This window comes from Antennarius striatus, chromosome 4, assembly GCF_040054535.1.
Source record: "Antennarius striatus isolate MH-2024 chromosome 4, ASM4005453v1, whole genome shotgun sequence".
Classification (NCBI taxonomy): Eukaryota; Metazoa; Chordata; class Actinopteri; order Lophiiformes; family Antennariidae; genus Antennarius; species Antennarius striatus.
Window position 1 is genome coordinate 17,123,534 of NC_090779.1, and position 25,462 is coordinate 17,148,995.

A 25,462-nucleotide genomic window follows, 5' to 3' on the forward strand; every position below is an offset into this window, starting at 1 on the left:
TGATGTGTACTTTGTTTATGAGGGACATTGGGAGGATTTGAAGTAGACGCTTTCCTTTATGACAGAGCAGGAATAAAGGATGTGTCCCACGTTGCACTATAAAATAACGAGCTTTTAAAACGTAGGCTGTATTTCACAGAGACTATTTTTCCTGTTAGACAGTGACCAACCTCAACACACGCAACTCTTCACACAACAATGAGTTGTTTGTTGTGTTTGCTGTGTGATGAATCTACTAAAATGACTAAGACGATCCATGCCAGCATGACTCATGTTCATTTAAGAGTGTGCCAAAAAATTTAGTAGGACAGAAATTGGAACTGGTTTCATTGAAGGCTATTAACTTGAACGTTATCTCTCCTTTACTTGTGTTTAAATGAGGTATGTGAAGATTGATCGAAAAACTGGACACATTTTGAAGAAATGTAATGACATTTTAAATTAAGTGCTACAAAATGCAAGTTCTTATTTTCTTGGAAGGGGTTTTGAAACGTGTGTTTCCCAGAACACATTTTCAGTCTGCGCTCTCTGACAACCCTGCTTGCTAACTGATCTGTTGCCTATGCTCCATTTTCCTTCATTAGGATGGAGCCCTCAACTAAAAGCAAATCACCAGTCACACAAATATCTGAGATACACAGATATAATATTAAAATATGCAATGAATACAATTCCTCACAAATTTTCAAATTAATTGAAAAGTGCAATCTTGTTATTTGGTTATTAGTTTTGAGGTTTCTTTCACAGTTGTCTGTATATTCATTTTACTCAGATTACTTGGCTGAAACACGGTGGATGAATCAGTTTAATCAGTTTAGTTATTATATATATATATATATGTATATATATACAATATATATATATATTTTGTTACTCTGATACAATGACCCAGGCCACGGTAGAATAGCATCAGTACTTACTGAGAGAACACATTCATCTTCACGTTCTACAAAAGAAATACACAGTGAAAGATTGCTGCAGGCAATATATGTAAAGTTTTATCTTCTTCTATTTTAAAGTTCACAGTTCTTAGAATGTGTAAGAATGTATCTAAAAGCCTCATTAATATCAAATTTCCTCCAAAATACCATTTACCTTTAGTGCTGTAGTATTTTACCAAATGAAGCTGCACGACGCAAAATATTTAGAGCCACCTCTCAGTCTGCATAGGTCAGTGCTTAAAAACCATATGTTTTGTGGGTATTTACTTCATGGCTACTTTTTTAATTGACTGACTCCAGAGACAGCACATTATATTACTAGTGATTGATAAACGTTGGACTGAGGGGATATTTTCTACCCTGCTCAACATGGCACACTCCAGAATTCTTTTTTCGTTGTGTCTGTAATGTATGCATGAATCTATTTATATCACATGACTATTGAAGAACAGGAATCCGTGTGTCAAGAGTGCTGTTTAGTTCGAGGTCACAGAACTCCAAACTGTGTACAGTAAGTTAAAATCATGTAGTGAATATTGATTTAAACAAACATGCTTTCTGTAGTGATGATATGTTAAAAAAAACCCTGAATTTGTATCTAAGGAGGTCCTTCATGTCCCCTTGTTTACTCTGAGATGTGATAATCTAATAGATCTTCCTGATTGAGTTTTCCACAATACAAAGGCCACTTGCTGTCTTCTCCATCGACGTTGAAGTAAATGGGACAGTGTTGTAACAAATGCAAAGCCAATCTCTTTCTGCAAAAGTGTCAACCTCCACTTTGTTTTTCCCATATGTTTTCTTTGTAACTGTGATAATTATTCCTCCTGATAAAATAAACCCTCAAAAAATGATACATTGGACCCATGTGGATGCAGAAAATGCATTATCCACATTTGTGCACACTTCTATGTTTGATATGATTTGAAACACAGCCTTTTTAATAGAACTGTAGAATATTTACATATGCAGTTAAGTCATTCATCTACACCATATTGAACACCTTCAAGTGACTTTTCTGTATAGATGCAGATTTAGACTGAAAATTGTGCAATCCTTGAAGGTGCCTACCATTTGTAATTGTTCTGGGATGAAAAAGTGCGTTTATGCAGTTTGTGTGTCAGCGCTGCTGAGCCTCAGATTCCAGGGAGCATGGTGCAGGGAAAACGGAGTTAATAGATTTCTGTCCCCAGTGCTTTTAGCTTGCTGATCTCTTCACACTCTGCTTTAAGCACAGAAACTGAGGGTGGGCAGCGCCGAGTAAAGCCTCCTTAACACTGTAAACATTTGGTCAATTCACCCTATTACTCCCTCATTGAGTTAATTTTCACTTTCCATTCACTCTCTTAGATATAAAAAACACCTTTGAAATTCCAAGTCTCGCATGGGTCATTGATATTTGTGCTTGCTGATGCAATTTTTTATAGTCCACCCAGAAATATTTGTATCATAATTTCCTCTCTCACTGGATGGAGAAGGAAAAGGGGGATCCATAAGAAGAGACCCTCTGATACTAATTATAGTGTATGCTTTATCTTAATTTCCTCTCACTGTGTGGTCTGTGCCCTGCTGCTGTATGTTTTCTTCACAAATATGGATGCTCCCAGTGTCTTTCATTAAGCTACGCTCTGCTGAGCTTCCCTTGTGCTATTGTGTCTGTAATGTTATTCCACCTTCTCTGCTAAACATCACACACATTTCTTTCAATGCTTCCTGCCTCATTCTCCTCTCTGCCTCTTTGTCCCTCTGTAGATATTTGTGTTTCTGTATCTGTGCCCCTCTCCTTTGCTCCTCTCATCCCCTTCCCACACACACTCAGCGTCCTTGTGTTGTGGGCAGTGTACTGTATATGAGCACAGAAGCACTTGAGACAACTTTTTTTTCTCCCCATAACAGCAAGCCACTTAACAGCTTTATATAGCAACTACCCAAGGAGAGGATTAACAGCAGGAAACATCAACACGATAGCTTGCAGTAATATTGAACACATCTTTGTCCACAGCGCACGCACACTCATGCAAACACACCACCCTCGCTGGAGTCTTTGAGCCTTGGCAAACCACAGCGTACCCGCTTCATCCACCTTTGTCACAAAACATTATTATGGTAGTCTCTTGGCGGATGCTCTTATCCTTATAGGATTTCAGAGTACAGTATAGCTTAAGCTACTACAGCCTTTCATCACACCGAGTGAACACAAAGCATATTTGACTTAGAAAAATCCAGTGACCCATGAGCCTCTGGCTTTCCTGGCTATTTCTTCTTCTTTTTCTCGGTCAGGTGAGGCAGAATGTGTCGGTTTGGTGCTCACAGGGGATTTTTCAGTGCCGTTCTGTGTGCTTATCTCTATAGATCCGAGAGACAACGCACACGCCTGCTGCCCCGAAAAATAGGTAGCGTTAACATTATCTCACTTCATAAACACACGTACAAACACTAGTACATCTTTCATTATCATTCCAGAGCTGATAGACTGTAATTATATGCCTTGCCTCTGATTAGTCTCTCTGTACAAGCTAATTAGAAGGAGCTGTGTAAAATCATCCCCACCATTACCACAGAGACATAGTTGGGAAAGACACCAACAACCAGGTTAGCATGGAATGTGTTTTGCACTGCTCCCTGCAAAGATTTGATAGTCAACTCAATGTTAAGTGCTGGAGCTCTGATTTTCCCTTGATTAAACGCCTTTTAAACCCTTCTGCTTTGCAAAAGAAGCTTTATCCTCTCTCATTATTCATCATGAAGGGATTGTTCCATCTCACGGGGTGGGGTGATCGGGCTTAAACTGCATAAACTGCCACTGCCGACATTTTGGAAGATAGTATCTTAACATTGATTAGTTTCTCTGCCTCGGTGATACAGTGGCTATTTATTCCAAAACCAACTATCGTCAGAACTTTTCTCTGCACAGTGCCTGAGCAGAAAGCAAGATTATTTTTTTCCTCTATCTACTTCTTCCCTCTATTATCCCTCTTTTAGGAGGTGTCACACACTTCATAGTTATAATGTTTCAGTTCCAGTTTGTATTGCAACACAATGTTTTTTTTCCATCAAAATTAATATTCGAGAGTTGTGATGTCTGAAACTATTGTCAGCTGTCCAGTGAGTTTCAGTGAACACCAGGTGTGAAGGATTTGTGATAAAAATTCTTACAGATTGAAAAGTACATAGCATTCATTTTATATTTGTATCTTTCATTGTGATTGCATAGATTTTAACTATGAATAATAATCAACTTTGGAAAGATATTATTTTCCACAATTTGACAGAAACCATCAGGGTAGAAATGTTTTTGTGCAGCAGCTGGACACCTGTTGACTCAGCCCTCAGCTAGTGGAAAGATGCATCACAAACTCCTGCTGCTTTTGTCTTGGATTAAAAAGTACATATATAGCCTGTGGTCACACTGAGGACAGCTTTCACATAATGGGATTTAAAACACAGATACTTTTAGCCTGTGGGTAACTCACCTCTATCGGTGAGTGTGCACTAGGTGTGTTTTTTTTCTGTGTGTGTATTTTGTGACAGACACAAAAATGTGTCTGGTTGTGATAGGATGACTTGCCTGTATGTCAGATCTTTGTGACGGTGCTCATGTCTGTGTTTGTCTGGCAAGGGGGTGCTGCCTTTCTAGGGTGAGCCAGATGGCCTTTGTGGGCTGCAGCCTACTGAACTGGTTGGCAGCTCTTCTGACATTCCTTCACACTATACTGAGAGATCACAGCCAGTATTAGAAGAAATAGGGCCTTAGCTCACAATTATGTTATTTATAGGAGAAGCTTTTTAAAAAATCCCCTCGATCTAGTCTGGGACAGTGTCAAATGCCTTTTTTTGTGTACATTGTCTCCATGCTGACATAATATTAAATGTAGATAACTATCTCCTACTATCTCGACGATCATTCCTGTCTCAGACACCAGTTCTACATTGTCTTTCTGTGGGTGTTGCTGTGCACTCTTGCTGTCTGCCCAGGTCCAGGGTTAGCAAGTTGGTAATTGGATTCCTGGAATCTTCTTATTCACTCCTGTGATGCAGTGTGCAGGTGACAAAATGCCTGCAGCCACGAGGCATCATCCATGGGGCCCCGGTGGGAAGATCAAGGCAACTTTACACAGACTGCAGATGAAACTGTGTCTGAGTCTTACTCCAACAAAAACCTTGGTGCCTAGAAATCTTGATATGAGACGTGATAGACAATGATTTGGATGTTATGTTGTGTAAAGAATAAACAAGTGTACATCGATGTCAAACATCACATTCAGAAGCTTCCACCATGGGCCCAAGCAGACCTTCTGACATCCGCTTACAACTTGGCAGCAATTCTGAAGCAGTCATGGAGCAAAAAGGAAGAAGAAAGATAGAGGCTAAATAGCTGTGTTAAAGACTTTAAGCAAAACTAAGCTAAAAAGTAACTGTATTAGGATCAGTTTCCCACCGCCGATGCACGAATCACTGAGGTTTAATCTAATCCTGCGGCATTATGGTTTTCCATCTGCTGAAGAATGTTCATGTCTCAAATACCTGTAGCCTCAGCTGACTTGTTGTTGCATGTCAACCCCCCCTGGCAGCTAGTCTCTCTTCTGTGCGCACAATTACATGACAGCTGTCACTTTCTGTAACCACAGTTTCATCACTGTCTCTATACCATCCCTCCCAGGCCCAGACTGGTACCTGAACAAGGTGAAGCTGAAGATCAACGATGTCAATGACAACGTTCCAGAGTGGAATATGAAGCCGTACCCCTACCTGGCTGTAGTATCTCCAGAGGCCCCCTTGGGAACATTAGTCTACCAGCTCCAGGCTCTCGATGGAGACGAGGGCAAAAGTGGAGAGGTCGAATACTTTTTGTCCGATGGTAAGCTTTTTCGATGTTCATACACACATGAGAACACACAACATATAGGAGGGGAAATAAGATTAAAATAGGCTGTGCTGTTATTAAAATGGGTTGGTAGGCTATAAAGAGGAAATAAATACCAGTGAGACACCAGCACCGTGCTCAGACAGAGCCAGAGGCATTCACACATTCATTCATGCATTCAAACACTCTTTCTCTGTCCATTAGTTTCTCTTCCTTTCTGTCACTCTGTCTCTCTCTGCCTCTGTATCTCACACACACATGCACACACAATCCCACACACCACCAGAGGCCTTTTCACGTTTGTTTATTCACTTATCATGAACTCTTGTCTATCTGTCTGTTTCTCTCTGTTTCATACACATGCAGGATCACACTACCATCCACTCACAGACACAAAAAGAGAATGTACACAGTGGGATGTTAGAGGTTTGCCAGACTGATAGACCCCTGGTGGAAGAGGGCATAGAGGTTTACTGGCATGTCGGAGATGGAGGATGTGCTAATCTTGCTAACGGGGCTTTACAAAACACTACAGACTTCCCTTTGACTCACATTTGTCTATTGCAGAGCTCCCTGATGTGAAGTAAACCACAGCTAGCACATGGTATTCATGGCTTGTATGACCATGCTAGGATCTCTTTTAGCAGTGAGGTCTACTTCTAAAATCTTGAGCAAAACATAGCATCCTTGGAAAGTAATGTCGACACAGTTCAGGATTTATTTGGTCTTTGTGTTCTGTGCCTAACCTGTATCACCTATAGAGAACGAGCAGATTTTTTATTTAAAGAAACCTTGTGAAAGTTGGGTTTTGAAAAAGAGATTCACTAGTGATGTTCAGTGTCTCGCTATGAAGCATAGTCTGAGTAGTTGGAGTGTCACTAATGAACTGAATGTTGTTATATTCTCATAAACATCAATTTCTCTGAATCTCTGCTCTGTACTTCATTGACTATGGTGTACAGATTTATCCATCTGTCTGTCTGTCTGTCTGTCTGTCTGTCTGTCTGTCTGTCTGTCTGTCTGTCTGTCTGTCTGTCTGTCTGTCTGTCTGTCTGTCTGTCTGTCTGTCTGTCTGTCTGTTCCAGCGTAGAACTTATTTATGTGACTACCTCCCTCTTTAGAGTTCATGAAGCTTCTCATTTACAAATAACACCTTGACCTAAAGTCAAATTAATCATGAAGCTGATTTCAAATTCTAGGGGGAGGTTTTCATGGCCAAGGAGTCATATTCTGAGGGTCCATCTGTTATGGCGCTATTGCTTTTAAATAAGATGACATGATGAGCAGTCTTGGTGGAGTTTTTTTCTCTCTTAGTGCTGCCTAGTTAGATAGATGGTTTATTCATGTCCACACTAATACGATTTTGAATAAATAAAGGAACTAGGTTGAAAAATTCATGATAATTTGATCTGGAGTTGGAACTGATCTGGCTCAGAATCTGATGTCATTTACTTTTCGAATATCAAACATTTGTCAAGAATGTCTCCATCTATGTTTCATGGTATGCTGTTCAATGTTCCTCCTGGAAGAAAGAGCGGACCTTCGGCTGGAGGAACTCTGTATTATGTGCCTAAATATGAGAAAATAACTGTGTGAAAATGAAATGATGAAATCATGACATCATTTGATAATTAGCTGTTAGATTATTTCAGGTGCTACTCCACAAAATGATGTCCCTGTGTTCCTTCATAGGTGGTAACGGTTGCTTTGCTGTGAATAAGAAGACAGGCCAGGTGGTGACCACAGGCCTGGTACTCCAGAGGGACAGAGAGTACTTGTTAAGCGTTGTGGCCCTGGATGGCCTGGGCGGCCGAAGTGCCCCGGCCATGCTGTCAGTGGTGGCGGGAAGCAGGGCACCACAGTTCACCAACGCCAGCTATTCCATTTCCATCCCAGAGAATACACCTGAAGGACAGCCGTGAGTAGGGCATTATGGTTATAGTCAGGCAAATGTGATCGGGACGAAGTAGGGTTGGGTGATATGGGAAAACATAATTTTCATTTATTTTCTTTTGCAGTTGCAAACAATGTATGACACAATTTTGTCTAATTGGTAAAAATGATAGCAGTTTCATATCTTCCCAAAGTCTTTCCTTGCAGTTAAACAGCTGCAGTCGTAAATAATGAACTCTATCCCTCTAATGGTCTGCCAGATTCTTCATTGTTGACCTGCTAGTCAAAAGCATATTGAAGCATAACTGCCAATGTGGGGAGAAACAATATGGAGATGCATTGTCAACATATTTTATAGCTGTAAAGTACCATGCACTTATATGTCTTACAATGACTAATATAAATATAACAAAATACACATGCTTCAATAGGTGTTGATGTCAAATGCTACCTGTTAAGATTTATACTATTGATTGTTCAACTAATCACACTAGTGCACTCAACCGTGAATGAACATATCATTCATTGCACAGTATTAAGGGAAGGCACATTCTCTTAACCATAATAGCAATCTTCATAATAGTAAGACGTTATTATACAGACGTAAGTGACAAGTACTGATTGACTGGGTTTGCAGCATGCAGCCAATGAGCCATAAGGTTATTGAATTCAATAAGCTAGTGCTGATGTAGGAAAAGAGGATTTCAATATTTAGATGTGTGCAACTAAAATCAAATGGCAAAGAATTTTTTTAATCACCGTCTCTCCCTTTGTTTTTGCTCTGTAGGTTCCTGGTGGTGTTTGCCATTTCCTTCCAGAAGCAGCCAGTCAGCTACAGCCTGCTGATCAATCCCAGCAGCCTTTTCAGCATCCAGCAGGATACGGGCCAGATCAGTCTGACCAGGACTCTGGATTATGAGAGTGACCAGCGACGCTACCTATTGATGGTGAGAGCCAGCGAGGAGCCGGGCAGTCGCAGCACTGCCACTGAGGTTAGTTTGATAAGTGAGTGATACAAGCAGCAAGTCATGTAAGAGTTAATGTGCTCAGTTCAACTAAACCCTAACCCACTGTGATGTTCTACTATTGAATCTGTTGCACAGACATTCAGATTTATACTACTGAATTAAAATGAAAAAGACAAAACTCAGAAAAGTTCTTAAATTGAACAGTTTTCGCAATCTTATGGGGCTCATATCGGCTGACTAAGCAGCATTCATGGCAATGATAAATCCTACTGCTGACCTATTGACACCACACTATAATACTTGGCACAAATCGTAGAGGAGAGTTAGCTGCTGTCTACAGAATGACATGGCTGAACGGATCAGAAATGCTAAAAGCTGACCAGCTGACCCATGTAATTTTTTTATTTCACCTTTTAAGACATTTTATTTGCATGGGATTTACAGATGAACTGCATAAATTAGAGAACATATTCACAAAAACTTAAAATCAGAAAACTTTGTTCTGAACTAAAATATGTCTAAATTAATTATCTGGTATCCTTTCGATAAAAAAAAAAAACTTCAAATGTGTTGATATGTCAGAATTACATGAGGCTGTCTTTTCCACGGATTTAGCAGGGAAAACCTGCTTTAGCTCAGCTGCGTATTGCTGACTTGGTGATGGAGACTGGAAAACCTCTCCTAGTTATTTCAGGACTCAGCTGTCACTTTACACTTTACACACAGTGGTGACATGAAGCTCACAGGGCGGAGGGCAGAAGAGCCTTTGTCGAAAGTATACACATGCTAAGAACATTTCTATTTTTGACTTAGGAAAATCAAATAGTTTAAAATAAAGGATGTGTTGAGCCGAACAACTTGGAAAAACTATAAAGTAAAATGTAATTCTATAAAATAAAATGTAATAAAACTATAAAATAAAATGTAATTCAGATTAAGTATTGGGGTCAGCTTCCTCTGCAGAGTATTTCACATGGTTGTCTTATAGAGAAGCTACTTTAACTTGTCTGTTTTCTCCACTCCAACCCTTCCTCTGTTCCCCTCTCATTCCATATCACTGATGCTAATCAGGTTCAGGTGCTGGTAACAGATGAAAATGATTGTATACCAGAGTTCCTTCAATCCATCTACAGTGTGGATGGAATCCCTGAGACTGTAACCACAGCAACATCCCTACTGCAGGGTAAGAATGGCCTAACTTCCCACTTTCAATGTATCTATTTCATTTAGATGTGGAGGGAGGAATTATTCAAAAAGGCACTGTCTAACAGAAAATCCAAAGATTTAACCAGGGAAACAGTGAAGGCTGAATTTCAGAGCCTTTGTTTCTTTGTTGGTAATTCTATTTTGCGTGTCGAAAAAAAAAACTTAAATAGATCTTTCAGATCTGTGATCATAATCTCAATTATATTAAACTAAATCAGTTGCTACGAAAAAGCTACACGTTTGCTTTGATTTATTATGTATGGTAAGAATAACGGCATACGAATTTATCTTTTACTCAGGCAGGTGTGACTTGGGAAGTAGAGCAATCATCCCCTTATTGGAGGGATGTTGACTCGATTCCAGGCCTCTGTCAAAGTTACGCAATACTGAAATGACTCCCAATGGCCGTTCCATTGCTCTGTTGATGTTTATGAGAATGGATTTCACTCCTGATAAGCATATGTTGGCGCAACACCAAAGCTTAGGAAAGGTGTTTTGAAAAAGAAATTCCTTGATCAATACCATGTTCCAGAGAAGCATTAAATTAATTGCATTTAAAGTTGCCATTGATGGTCGGAGAATGATATAATCACCTTAATAAAAAACAACAAAAAAACCCAAATAAAAATACAAATGCAGTATGCACTCACTAGTATTGAATGTTTGGCTGTTAAAATCTAATAATTTTAAAATTCTGTTTACATGAGTTTGATATTGGATTGGCTTGACTGAACTAAAGCTGACTTATGTTTAGGTGGAGGTATGTAACCGATGAATATCTTTCTGGTATTCATTCTAAAGCTACCTTGAAAAAAATTTTTTTTTTCTTACAGCTGTGCTTAAAAATATATATATTGTATTTGATTTCACTGATGAAATTGTGTTGTTTTTAGATATTATGTGTTGAAGACAATTTTATAATTATTACCTACAACCTTAAATAGCAAAGTACTACTAGACAATTATATAATTTTATGTGGTTTCTTATTTTTTATAACTGGATAGGAGTCTTTTCTTTTTAATGGGGAGTGTTTTTTTTCCCTTTCACCTTTTTCACTGTTGAGTTGTTGTCCAATGTTTCTACACCTGTGGGATTTCTGTCCCCCTGTGGGCAGCCGTAGACAATTCTCTGGAAGTTTCTGGCTGGGAGATTGATTCTACAGAATTCTATGTAAGAAAAATTGAACAATTTAATTTGAAAACACTTGTATATATGCAGCCCGGAGCAGTGGAAATTGTTGTCACAGCAGAACCAACAGGAGGAAAGAAATGGTACCCAATACAAATAAAGTCATCTAGAAAACATACAACAACCAGTACGATAGAAAGAACCCAGTGGTGGCGAGATCAAAGTTGGGGAAAGAGAAGATAGGATGTCTTCTCAAAGAGCCTCCAATAGGAAAGCTACATTTTTTCTGCTTTCACATACAGGCTGGTAAAGTTGCTAGCAAAGGTAATTAACAAATCAGAAGATAAGAAAATATTCTTGGATGGAAAGGCAGTGCATGAAACAAGTGAAGTCGACTTAACAGCACACTTTGACTTATATTATCTGTGCGGTGCAGCTGGGGATGTCAATACTAGTGGTGGCTTATTTATAGTTTCTCTGTGTCACTACCACAGAGTCAAACAATTTCTAAGTATTTATTTTCATTTCTTGGGGTCTTTTTGCTAACTTCCAACTCATATATTTGAAAAATGATGGTTGTAATAATGATGAGAGCGGAATGTAGTTCATTCACTTATAATTGGGGCTGTCAAGCACTTATGATCTATTACATGTATAGCAAGGCCATAAAGAGATAATGACCTACACAGATGTCAACATATTCATCAGTCGATGCCATCTCATCAACTCACTTTCAATTAGCTGTAAATTGATGGTCCACTGTGATTCCATTTCCCCTGCAGTATTGGCTACAGACTGTGACTCTGGGTTAAATGCTGAGCTCACCTATTATACCCTGAGCTCAGACTTCACCATTTCACCCCATGGGACCATCTTCCCTGCGGGCCGGCTGGACTATGAGAGACCCAACCATCTGTATGAATTTGTGGTGATGGCAATGGATGGTGGTGACGAACCTCACTCTGGCACAGCCACGGTTCGCGTGAGGATGTTGAATATCAATGATGAAGCCCCTGAATTCTCCCAGCCTGTGTGAGTACCACTTTCACTTATACTTTATACCTATTCAAACGTATTTTACTTTATATTCTTTAGACAACAGTAAAGTAAAAAAGATGTAAACTTTAGTAAAAAGCTGACATTAATGTTGCTTTTAGTGGAATAAAAAAAGTAGAATACATCAACTGCTATGAGTAGATAAATAAGGTATTCAGTGGATATACTGTATACCTCAGCACATCAATGTTATGACTTTACTAGAAAGGCACCTTCCACACAGAAATGCAGCTCCAGGTGGACATGCTTTACTTTGTTACTGCAGATCATATCAAAGAGATAAGGTTTTATATTTCATGACATCAAAGTCAGCTCTTTGGGCAAAGAGTTGTACGACAGATATACAGAATATTACATCACATATCACAGACCTGCCTTCCTTCAGGCTGTCCATCTCAATAATGTTGGATTCTGCGAGTTCTGCCATGAATGGTTGCCAACTTGGATCAACAATTTTGTAGTTATCCCACTAAGAGTAAGAAGAACACAATATTTTTATGTGGGCTGTTAATCTTGGAAATCTGGCATCCAACCAATTTCTTACTAACCCCTCACACAAATTCAACCACAAATTCAGAAGCATTGCGATGTTCATCGGATGTTATGCTGAAAATGTGTCTTGTTCAGAATTGTTTTAAAATTGAGCCTTGACACATTATTTAATAGGTTTATTTGCTAATTTGGAAAAGGTCTCCCAAACCTGTTGCAGTAGACTGACATATGGAAGCAAGCCAGCGTATCCTCAGTTGTCTTTTTGGCAAAGCTGTGGGTGGTAGCAAAGAGTGGGTGGGTAGCTACTGTTACTGTGGTTCTGATGCATTTATTTCCCCAAGCGAGTAAGCTGGTTGTCCTGTCAGTCATGCTCCAGTGACCTTCACAGAAGACTGTTCCATACCTCTGTTACTCACTCTTGTTCCATTGTCAGGTGTCAGTCTCAGTGGGTGGCAAGTCATAGAGACCAACAAATATGCAGGCAGGCAGTTGGAGATGTTGGCAGACAAACATAAATCAGAGAAGAAAAATACTCAGGGAATTCATAGGAGGAGAAGATTAGAATGCCAAGACACACAGGAAGGAGACAGGTAGGCAGATAAACAAAGAAGACTGTCAGCAATTAGACAAATATTCCTACAAGACCTGCAGACAGACACTAGGGAAGATGCGATGGGTGCTTCATCATACTGTTGCTTATGTAGCCGCAAGAAGGCACAAGCCAGTATCTTATTGTGCCGGTCCCAAGCCTGGATAAATACAGAGGGTTGCGTCAGGAAGGGCATCCAATGTAAAACTTTTGCCAAATCAAACATGCGAATCAAATCTATGACTTCCATACCAGATCGGTCGAGGCCCAGGTTAACAATGGCCGCCATTCCACCTACAGGGTGCCGGGGGAAACTGGACAGTGTTGATCAAAAAAGGAGAGCAGGAAAGTGTAATCGTAGGAAGAGAGAGAAGAGGAACGCCAAGAATATGGGACTGAAAGTACGGACGTTGAATGTTGGAGAACAGATGGTGGTTGACTTTTCAAAAAGGATGGAAACAGCTATAGTGAATACTTTCTTCCAGAAGAGGCAGAAACATAGGGTGACCTATAACAGTGGAGGTAGGAGCACACAGGTAGACTACATCTTGTGTAGACAGTGTAATCTGAGGGAGGTCAGTATGTTAGAGTGGTGCAGGACATGTATGAGGACTGTAAGACAGTGGTGAGGTGTGCTGTAGGTGTGACAGAGGAGTTCAAGGTGGAGGTGGGACTGCATCAGGGATCAGCTCTGAGCCCCTTCTTGTTCGCTATGGTGATGGACAGGCTGACAGACGAGGTTAGACAGGAATCTCCATGGACTATGATGTTTGCAGATGACATTGTGATCTGTAGTGAGAGCAGGGAACAGGTGGAGGAGAAGCTAGAGAGGTGGAGGTTTGTCCTGGAAAGGAGAGGAATGAAGGTTAGCCGCAGTAAGACAGAGTACGTGTGTGTGAATGAGAGGGACCCAAGTGGAAGAGTGAGGTTACAGGGAGAAGAGATCAAGAAGGTGGAGGATTTTAAGTACTTAGGGTCAACAGTCCAGAGCAATGGAGAGTGTGGAAGAGTTTCAGCTAAAATGAAAGGAAAGGTGTACAAAACTGTGGTGAGACCGCGATGTTGTTTGGTCTAGAGACAGTGTCCCTGAGGAAAAGACAGGAAACATAGCTTGAGGTAGCAGAGATGAAGATGCTGAGGTTCTCTCTGGGAGTGACCAGGATGGATAGGATCAGGAATGAATGCATCAGAGGGACAACACATGTTAAAGGTTTTAGAAATAAATTGAGACGTCAGACTGAGATGGCTTGAACATGTCCAGAGGAGAGATAGTGAATATATTGGTAGAAGGATGCTGAGTTTTGAACTGCCAGGCAGGAGGCCTAGAGGAAGACCAAAGAGGAGGTTTATGGATGTAGTGAAAGAGGACATGAAGGTAGTTGGTGTGAGAGAAGGGGATGCAGAAGACAAGGTTAGATGGAGGCAACTGATTCGCTGTGGCGACCCCTAAAGGGAAAAGCTGAAAGGAATAGAAGATGCTTAATGTAGATAATTGCCTTGTCATGTTACAGTAGATGCAGGAATGTGGAGGCAGACTGATGATCTTGTGATGTTTATGAAATAATTGTTTAAGTCAGACTGAATTAGATACAGAGATACACTGCCCGGCCAAAAAAAAAAAAGTCACCGTATGGGTTTCAATAAGCAAATTGCAGTGTTATGATCAGGGGTTGCTTCGGTTGGTCAAGTCTAGGCTCAGCAATATTATTCAGCAAAAAAATTAAGTTAGCCGAAAATCTGAATGTACTGAATGAACAGGCAATCCCGTAAATGGATTTTTTCTCCCGGATGGCACGATCATATTCCAGGACAACAATGCCAAAATTTATCGGACTCTAATTGTGAAAGAGTGGTCCAGGGAGCTGAGGAATCATTTTGACACATCAATTGGCCCCCACAGTCCTGAGCTTAACCCCATTCAAAGTCTATGGGATGTGCTGGAGAAGACCTTGCAGAGTGGTTTGACTCCTATCGTCAACACAAGAACTCGGCCAAAAATTAATGCAATTCTGGACAGAAATAAATGCTGTGACGTTGTACGAGGTTGCCTAAACAATGCCGCGGCAAATGTGCACCACAATCAAAGCTACAGGCAGTCCCACGAAATGTTAGAGTGTGTAACTTTTTTTTTGGCCAGGCAGTGTATGTGATGGATGGCTGAACGTGTCCCCACCGTGTCCTCTCAGTTCACAAATGACTCCTAGATGTCTAACTGTGGCATTCTTTGTGGGAGAGATGGGAAGACAGTGTCGGAAAATGCAAATAGCCATACGTGAAGCCGGGCAGGCAGGTGGGCTTATTCTCTGAAAGTAGCTTCAAGTGAGAGAGTGACATGTTGGCAAGATGCTTGAGAAAGAAATCCAGTGCACGAGTATAGACGTCTCTTCTCACGGAGCTTTGTAGAGGTGGCCTCCAAGATAGGTGACAGATTACAGGTCACTGGTGTTGCCACGGAGTTTGCTGTGGCTTCTGGAGATTAATCACCCATCAGTGTTCTTCTGTAAACCATCGATCACCTCTGACTTTTCACTACAGACACTGACACCGCCCTCCCCCACAGACACATAGTTACACATTCACATAAACACACACACACACAGACACACATATAAGAAGAGGATACAACAGAAAAAAAATCTCACAGGGGATGAGTTCTGCTGACAAATGAACTCAAAATCTGTGAGGCCACCCCCTCTAACATTCTGCTCCAGTCTCTGTCCATCAGCCCTCCTTTAGCTTCCTGCTCTCCTCTCTCCTTCCTCATCCTCACCGATCACTCTACCTGTCACTTCAGTGCCAACCTTCTATTTTGTCCCTCTCGCCTCTTTCTCACCTTTGCTCTGTTTTCCATTTCTCTTCATCTCCAAATCACGCAGTTCATCTCCACCCCATTGTGCTCTGTGCCACAGTGGTATATCCGTCTCCTGTGTCTTGCTTGGGCATCTTGCTGGCCAGCACCACAGAGCAAGCAAATCACTGTTGACATTTTAAAAGCCACTGGATCAAATCGTCCACAGTGGGCTGGGTATGTGAGAGCACCATTTGTTCAATGACTTCAACATCCCAGTACACATTATCATTTGTCTTTGGTCTGGCCAACTAAGACGACAGGTTAAATCATCGCGACAAGCAAAAGCCACAGCCATCAGTCTAATCAGCCCAGTGATGTTTAGGGTATCTGAATGTTTTCTTTCTCTTATCTGAATCCTTCTTGAGCTTGTTAAATATGTGTTGTTTTTATGCAGATATCGAACATTTGTTTCCGAGGATGCCGGCCCCAACACCCTCGTCGCCACAGTTTTGGCCAAAGACCCAGATGGTGATGGCATAACTTACTCCATAGTGGCAGGAAATGAAGAAGGAAACTTTGTCATTGACAACCTGAAAGGTGATACTTTTGAATTTACAGGCAAAATGAAACTCACATGAGTCTAAGTGACAGGTTTGCTGTCCAGTCACACATTTAATTTATTTTGTGCTACAATAAACCCCATGCCTTCAAAGTTAATGTGGAAGGATGATGAACATTTATATTCACAGCAGGGATTTTTGGTATGAGTATCACTTTCTCTTTTACTGTAAATATAAACATTGACATTTAGGAAATTTCCACTTGTGGTTTTTCTTTTTTTTGCAGGTACAGAGAAAAAACAAGACCTCTGTTTCTGAGCTTTCTAGTACTGGTGACTGCACAGTTTATCTTTTTTATTTACCCTTTGATCCAAAACCAGTGGCAGTCGCTGTGACATTTGTCACCAAACCCTTTCAATTCAATTTCACAACAACTGCTCTATCACAGCTCTCAATCTTCAGGCTGTGCTCTGCCAGGTCCTGTTTCTTTTGTGAGATCTTTTTATATTTCTTTCCTTCCTTACTGTGTATTGTTGGAGCAAAAAAAATGCCACTTTTTGGTGCAGGAGAGCCACAGTATGGCTTTCCACTTACTATGTAAACAAATAGTGCTGGCTCATGGAATAGCTGCTAGAGCTTGGGTCACATTTGTAAACACTGTTGACATTTAAGCCTGGAGAATTACCGTGCACATTCCACAGCTCGCTTCTTTTAATGCAGTGCTGCAGTGCTGTCATCGTCACACATTGTCATTAGGAGCCAGGGTGCTTCTGTGCTATGTGGGCAGCAAGGATCACATGTAAATTGCGAGAAAGGGAAGTCAGGCAGTTGTACGTGTATGTGTGTCAGCACGCCATGTTGTCTTTAATCAAAGGCATTGATACAGATGAATAGAAATGAACAACAAGAGAATAAACCCAACCTCCTGTTGTTCACATTTCATTGTGTCTTCCTCATGTAACAGACTGTTTGATTGTCCTGCAACCTCTGAAGTTTTTGTATCATTGCTGATGTGGAGTCAGATGACACATCTTTTTATCTTATTTTTGATCTCAACTGTTACATGAGCGCCGACAAAGGAGAGAAAGAGGAATTGCTAATAGGCTTCTGCTGAGCCTAGTTAACTTCTAACCTAAGATACTTACTTTATGTTTTTGCTCTGGTGCTGGAGCTGGATATGTGTCTTTAGAGGAGAGCATGGAAATGTGGTAAAATCACCACTGTGAAACAGTTTTTTGAATTTCCTCTGCATATCAAAATTTTCATTTCAAATGGAATTAATGGAGTTTAATGGAATTTTGAGTTGAGTTTCTACCGCGTGCAATCCCAGCCTTGAGTTCTACAAACAACAGCATCCAGCATGTACTTCCTGCTGAGCTTAGACATAGCTCATCCTTCAAGGCCTCAGTGGCAATAACATCATCCTTAATGACTAATGGAATTGTAGCACCAACTGCATTAGGAGGAACCATGTTTTATGATGGGTAATGAAATGGATTTGTGGTCTTCGTAGGGTTGATTCGTCTTCGGTCCACTCCACTGCCCAGGCTCCAAGGCCTGGAGTATGTCTTGAATGTAACAGCAACAGATGACAACGCATCAGGTGGGCCCCACCCTCTCTTCTCTACTGCACGTGTCATTGTCGGAGTCGATGATGTCAACAACAACAAACCTGTGTTTGAAATGGTGAGGATTTTTTTTTAAGGGAAACTTGTCTCAAATAAGAGGATGGGACCAGTGCTGAAAAAAAATCTCTTTGTAGTTGGTTCTGAGAAGATTGATGTAACTCAATAGCTAAATGATAAATATGGAAATTCTGCTTAGCTTAGGTTGTCATTTATTATACCGCTATCATTCTAACTTCATTTTATTTTATTTTATTTTATTTGTATATGTAATGTGGGCTAAAAGAGCTAAATATTTGTTCACCTCTCATTCATCTATAACAAGTCTTTGTTTAAGATGCAACTCAAAAACTTTATTATTTTATATGCACCCATTCAAACTGCATCTTTTGTGTTTCCATGGCAACTTGTTTCTTTAGCACATTATTGACCTGTGTACTCTTTTCTTGGCTAATTGTAGATGTATATCAGTGATCTGTGAGATCTGTCTTTTGCTAGTTACCAAAGAAATTTACATTTGCTACTGGTCACATGACAAGCTTGTGTGGTTTGTTGGGAAAGTAATGGCCCATGAAATGATTGTGAATGGTATCGGTTTTCCATTTGAAACTTTTTCTTTTTGATGATTTTTGCAGCTTTCATTAGCACCAATTTTATAATTTATTTGGATCTGACTACTAATCTGAGTGCTTGCTTTCATGCAAATACACAGTTTGATTTTGCGGGGGCTGGGGGAATATGCCATCTCCTGATGGCTCTTCTTTATTATTGTTGTCCTGTCAACCTGAACCCTTTTCAAAAGAGGTCAATGGGTTGTTTTGTTTTCAAATCCAATATTGTTACATATTCCTCTTATCTGCCCACCCCCCCTTTTCTCTGCATACTTCAGTTATTCCTCTGTCAATCAGTCCTTCTTCTTTCTTCATCCCACTCTCCACCCTCTTTTTTGCCCTGATACTCTCCTTCCTCCAGCCTCTATCGCTGTGCCTCTATCGCTTATTTTCCCATGAGTTCTGATTAGCCTGCACACTCAATCTATCTTTAGGCTCTCCATTGGGATTTAGATATAGAAAAACTGCAGAATCATCACAATATCCTTTACCTGTTTTACTTTATTTTTAATTAGGAGTGACTTCAGAAAGCATACTCATATAGAGTTGGAGCTCCAGCCATCCATAGGATGTCTGGAGGTCCTAGCAACTTGAGCCTTAAAATACCAAGTGATGCCTCAGAACCTCTTGGACTATCGTGACCTTTTGTTTTATATTTGGATATTTTTGTGAACAATACCTACAGGCTGTAGTGTGTGTGGCATCACGCCCATTAACTCTTGCATTACATTCTTCTACTACTTGCTCACGGTCTTTGATCCATTTCTACTTTGCATTTGCGGTTCTATTTCTATTTATTTTTTTTATTTCATGGCCATTTTAATGAAAGGGCAGAAGATTACTTCAGAGAACAGATATTTATCTGGGGCACTGCTGTGTTGCTCTTGAATAAGGCACCGAAACCCCAAACGTTGCTCCCAGGGCACCGCCAGTGTGGTTTAAACCATTTTATTACTCTCTCCATTGCATGTGTAAAGACTGTTGTGTGTGTATTTATGTCTAAATGTATGTGACATAATTGTGTGTTTGCCAACACACAATTATGTCTAAAAAGAATTTTGCATTGAGGATAAATAAAAGATTGTTATTCTTCCTCTTCATTAGAGGGAATGGTTTAAATTCTTTGCAAAGACAGCAGTGTTCACTGCTGACCCTAGAGAGGAAATTAATTCAAACGTTCATTTCCATGGATGTAACCTTTTGTGTTTATTACTCCTCCATTACTTTTAATGTAAAATCTTCAGTGTGGATGCTTGATGACATTCGACTTAATGAATTTATTCTCTTTGATCCCTGTATTCTTGTTAATGTAACATATTCTGACAGTATAATTCAGTACATAAGAATTATTTCTTGTATTTGTGTTTGTTTTTCTTTCTTTTACCCTCCTCCTCCTCTCAATCACAGTGCCAGCAATATCGCGAGCAAGCTTCAGTGCTGGAGAACCAGCCAGCGGGGACTTTTGTGTTGCAAGTGCATGCTGTGGATGCAGATGAGGGAGCAAATGGAAAAGTCAAATATGGCTTAATGCACAGAGACAGCGCCATGCCCGCTTTCAGAATTCATTCAGACACAGGTAGAGTGGTCACGGACCGTCTGCGCTGAAATAGTCCTCATTTAACAGGGAGCACACCGTTTACTGTAGATACATAGTGCTGCATTTAGTGGTAATTCATATCCTTAATGACGGTTCAAGTTGAACTGTGGAAGAGATGTCATGCTATGAGATATAATGAAAAAGGTATATAAAATGACTAATTCTATTGCTGTTCTAAAAAAGTTAAATGTCAAAACCTTTTAATTGGCTATCATTTAGTTCAATCTGTCACAGATCGACTTAAAGCGTCGATTCCAGTTCTGCATAATGAATAAAAAGGCAACAGACAATCCACTCTTAAGACCTTACACAACATGTCAGCATGTTTTTTTTTTCATTCAGACCTTCTCTTAGTAAATTCACAGAATGGAACTTTTTTGTTTTCATGGCTAGATGGTTAGATAAATAAATTGGTGGATGGATTGATGGATGGATAGATGAATGCATGCTGAATGGGTTTTGTTCTGTATTTGCAGGAGTGATTATGACAGCCCAGCAGTTCGATAGGGAACGTCAAAGGGAGTACTCAATTACAGTAACGGCCACTGACTGGGCGGAGGAGCCTCTCATTGGTATCTGTCAGCTCACTGTCCAAATACTGGACCAAAATGATAATAGCCCCAAGTTTGAGAATCTGCGCTACGAGTGTAAGTGTTGGCATCCAAAAAATATTATCATTAAAGCATAACTGTCATCTAAAAAATTCTGCGGTAAAGCAAGGCTTTGTCCTCTTTCCTCCAACATTATTAGTAATTTGATTTAACCGAGGATGTGTTTTCAGAGTGTGAATTCAGTAAATATGCCTCCAGGTTTCATTTGGGTTAAACTTGACACAACACTGATTTTGCCTCTTGTGGAATAAAATGTCTGCAAGAAAATTGGCAGGAAACATGAGCATTTCTCGGTTATATCTCCAGTACAAACACAGCCTTAGTCAAAAACCAGTAATGTCCTCTTGACGTCAGGTAACTGCTGTCGACCATGTGGTTCTTGACCTGAGCACAGCTTTTAGTAAGATTCTCTTAAGACAAAATAACATCCACTGGTGTCCTGAATGACCTTTTTACCTAGTTGAGGTCTTATCTCTCTGGCCACAGCAGTATCCCCCAATGATTCTGCCTTCCATCAAACTCTCACTATAGGACTGTCAGGTCGATTTCACTCCAATTTGAACCCTGGGAGAAAAATGTTAAGTTTGGCACAAGTACAGTAATCCATTATCTTGATATATTTTCAAACCAGTTTCACGTCTTTCTTAACAATAACTTTCAGGAGCGTAAAAATGGATGATAGTGTCAGTACTTCCTGGAACAACTGATGGTGCTGCTAATCAACAGTAAACAGGCTTTAAGGATCACAATAGCTAGAGTGTCACTGATGCCTTGTTTTTGCCTTGTTCCTTATGGCCATATGCTCAATATACTATATGTCATATAGTTCAACTGCTATGCAGATGATACCTTGCCTAATTCCATCCTGCCAGCCTTTTATTTTTTGCTAGAAATTAAATCTTAGTTGTCTTCTCACTATCTCAAACTTTATGATGATAAATTACCAAAAAGTCAGTTTTTACCACTGTCCTCCCATTCCTAAAAGAGTCTGGTTGTCATCCGTGACTAGGTAACTAAACTAAACAGGTATAGTATTCATACCACCACTCAGCCAGCATTATTTCACCCAGACACTATCAATCACTCATTCCCATCCCTTATATCTTACATCACGTCTAGTTCATACTCTGATCATGTCTCGCATTGATTACTGGATCCCTATCATCTCTGGTTTTATACACAAACTGCGGATAGTTTGTCAGCTCCTCGTATCATTATGAAGATCCCCTCCATGGAACTTATTTCTCACATTGATTTTAAGACTCTTCGGATTCCATCTATCCCCTCCGTATCTCCCTGATTGCCTTCATATCTTCACATCAGTCTCATCAGTCCTTCAGCCTGCATGAAAACCACATTTTTCTCAAATCTCAGACCTGCTCCCCCTCAAAACTGGAATTTCCTGCCGTAAGAGATCTGTAATGTTTCCTCTCTTCCCATGTCTAAATATTGCCACCTCTTCAAGATGGTCCATTCATCCCAACCATAACCCTGTTGTATATTTAGACTTATTGTTTATGTATTTTAGTTTATCAGTGTTTTTACTGTTACTGATTATTTTTATTGTGTGTTGGTTCTATTGTGTCCTCTAAAAGCATCCTTAGAAGGTGTCTGTAAATAAAATTAATTATCTTTAAGACCTTATATTATTATTATTATTATTATTATTATTATTATTATTATTATTATTTGACCAGCAAATTGGGAAAATGTGCATCATTTCTATCTTCTGCAGACTTTTTGAGAGAGGACACTTTGGTCGGTACTAGTTTCCTTCGTGTGGCAGCTCATGATGATGACTTTGGCAGTAATGCAGCTATCACTTACTCCATGTCCCTGGAGCAGCCAGAGCACCTGCGGGTCAACCCTGTCACTGGATGGGTCTTCGTTAACCAGCCCATATCACAGGTAAGACAGCAGTTATTACACGCACACGCACTCATGCGCACACGCACGCGCGCGCGCACACACACACACACACACACACTATATCACATCTCAGCCTCTGGCTCTGTGTCAACAAAGTTAATGAATAAGTCACCTCAAATTGCCTGTGTCTTCTACTTTCAATCTGGGGTACATGTACTCCCAGAGGTGATTCATTTGGAAAGACCATTAAGAAATGAAAGATTGGAAGACAAAGTCAGGATAAACAAATGATTAAAAATGGATTTTAACAGCCTGGGTTTCCCTTCATGTTCAAAGTTCTGTTTAATACACAGTTACTGAAGGCTAACCTTCAAATATGCATAAAAGTCCTCTTATAACCAGTAGCAGCTAAAAAAAAGGGTTTATGCGTGGATGGCTCCATTTTTAAAGAGATAATTATCACAACCCAGGACATCCTGCTCATCCCAAATATTTTGCCTTTGATATCATAGATTCACGTCTTCTAAATTTTGATTTATCGTCTGAGAGGTTGATACGGAGGCTGGCAACAAGCTGCTGCAGCACATGAATCATGAGATTTGAGGCTATTAATTGCTACAATTTAGAGGCTGGAGGATAACGCCTGTGATTTAAGGCAACCTCACAGGTAATAGATTCTCAACAAGGAAAGCTAAGCCCACAGGCCTGGGAGAAAAAAAAAACTTTGTTCCTTGAGTTCACTTAAATGTAAGTCAAGCCATTCTTTTCAAAGGTAAATGTTTTAGCTGTCATTTAGTAATTATGAATTTATCTAATGAAGTGGATTGCTTTTGTTTTCTGCTCCAAGAAGGTGAAGTTATCAGTGTGGTTTGGACCACTTGACACATTTTCATGAAGCATAATAAATTGGAGTGAATCCAGATAAGATTTCAGATCCTTTATTTTGAACCTTGCAAGCTTTTTGTCACTATTTCCATCTATTTATACATAAACTACCGATGGATGTTGGTGATAATTGGTAGATGGGTTTGGCATGTACCAAGAAAGAACCTGTTTGAGCTTTATAGTTAGGATTAGTTCATGAATGGAAAAGTTGTGATTGAAAAATTAGAAAAATTAGGTGCTTTATGAAAAATTTGTGTGGAAGTGAAAGACAACAAAGCAACAAAGAGTAACCACAGTTACATTTTGAAAGCATAAAAATACTAGTCTAATGGAGAGCATGTAGTCACAGGATGAAAAAGAAGAATTATTAAGTTTAAAAACAATTGTGATATACACTCAAAAAAATTATACTGCATGTTACTTAATTCAATCAGCGAAACATTTTACACTTACAAATATAGATATGAAAGCTCTCAAATCTTTTAAAACTAAACCTGAGCCATGAGTAAAATCTAAGTAATATTTTCTAGTACGTCCGAACGAATTGATTTGGTTCAATTACCTACGCAAATTGAGTAAATTTAACTGAATTTTGGGGGGGGTCATACCCCAAAACGTGGGGGGATGGCGCCCTGCTCAAGGCAGTGGCTTGGAGGTGAGCTGACACCTCCCACCGTCAGCACACACTGTGAGGGATGTCCTGATGGGGGCAGGATTCAAACCACCGATGGCTGGGGGATCTGTCTTCAAGACATCTGCTCTACCGCTGAGCCACTGCCAGAGTGAGTGACCAGCGCCCCAAAATCCTAAAAAAGCGGAATCGGTTCCCTTCTGTTTACTTGACGTTTTTAAGTTGTTAATTACGTCTCCAATAAAATTGAGTTGACTTGTTTAATAATTGCACTTATTAAAACTAACTGATATTTGTTAATATATTCTCAAAAATGTTGGTGAAACATAAACTTATTATTACAAATATTTAAACCATGTAATCTGTGAGTCAAATAATACTTTATTTTAAGTAAGTAAACTTAATTTACATGTGTCTATTTCACACAAATATTCCTGTTGGAGTTTTACTATTTAATTTTGATGTAGTCAAATCAAATACTCAGTCAGTCAGTCATTTTCATATTACCACCGCTACATCCACCGCAGCGGGTCACGGCATAGGGCGCGAGGCGGGGGACACTCCGGGCACGACGCCAGTGCACCGCGGAGCCACACACAGAGACATACAACCACTCACACACACACTCAGTCCTACAGGCAATTTGGGACCGGTCAATCAACCTGAAGTGCATGCTTTTGGAGATGGGAGGAAGCCGGAGAACCCGGAGAGAACCCACGCAGACACGGGGAGAGCATGCGAACTCCACCCTCAAATACTATACTGTTGTATATTTAAGACTGGTTTCATAAACTATTTGAATCAGTCCTTATTCTCTGTATTGTAAAACCACTTCATTAAATGTTAAATAGCCGTGCCGGTTTGAAATATTGTTCGGTTTTGATTTTCACAGACGGTGTCTGATTACATTGAACAAGTATTAATGTTAAAATTGGACATTTTCACACCACAGTTTGTGGAAGAGTATGCAATAGAGTTTCCAGTTGCTGCCTCTTAGGGGGATATGAATGAGATTGGCTATTGAACAGCAGAGCTTATTCTGATCCCCTAATGCAGCAGCCTTGTGCAGCATCATCACACTGTACAGGGCTGCTGCACAGAGAATTAAATGGAGAATATGCAAAACGTTTTACTAAATCCAGAA

At 40.0% G+C, this 25,462-nt stretch overlaps 1 protein-coding gene across 1 annotated transcript in view; it reads left to right on the forward strand.

Moving 5' to 3' along the window:
- LOC137594269 (neural-cadherin-like) overlaps nt 1–25,462 on the forward strand; it is an 89,384-nt gene that overhangs the window by 16,936 nt on the left and 46,986 nt on the right. Inside the window, exons 2-11 of the mRNA XM_068313641.1 lie at nt 5,602–5,799; nt 7,498–7,723; nt 8,486–8,690; nt 9,738–9,849; nt 11,784–12,033; nt 16,384–16,526; nt 18,003–18,175; nt 20,133–20,301; nt 20,799–20,969; nt 22,669–22,841. Coding sequence (XP_068169742.1) covers nt 5,602–5,799; nt 7,498–7,723; nt 8,486–8,690; nt 9,738–9,849; nt 11,784–12,033; nt 16,384–16,526; nt 18,003–18,175; nt 20,133–20,301; nt 20,799–20,969; nt 22,669–22,841 — 1,820 coding nt within the window. The remainder of the gene's footprint in view (nt 1–5,601; nt 5,800–7,497; nt 7,724–8,485; nt 8,691–9,737; nt 9,850–11,783; nt 12,034–16,383; nt 16,527–18,002; nt 18,176–20,132; nt 20,302–20,798; nt 20,970–22,668; nt 22,842–25,462) is intronic.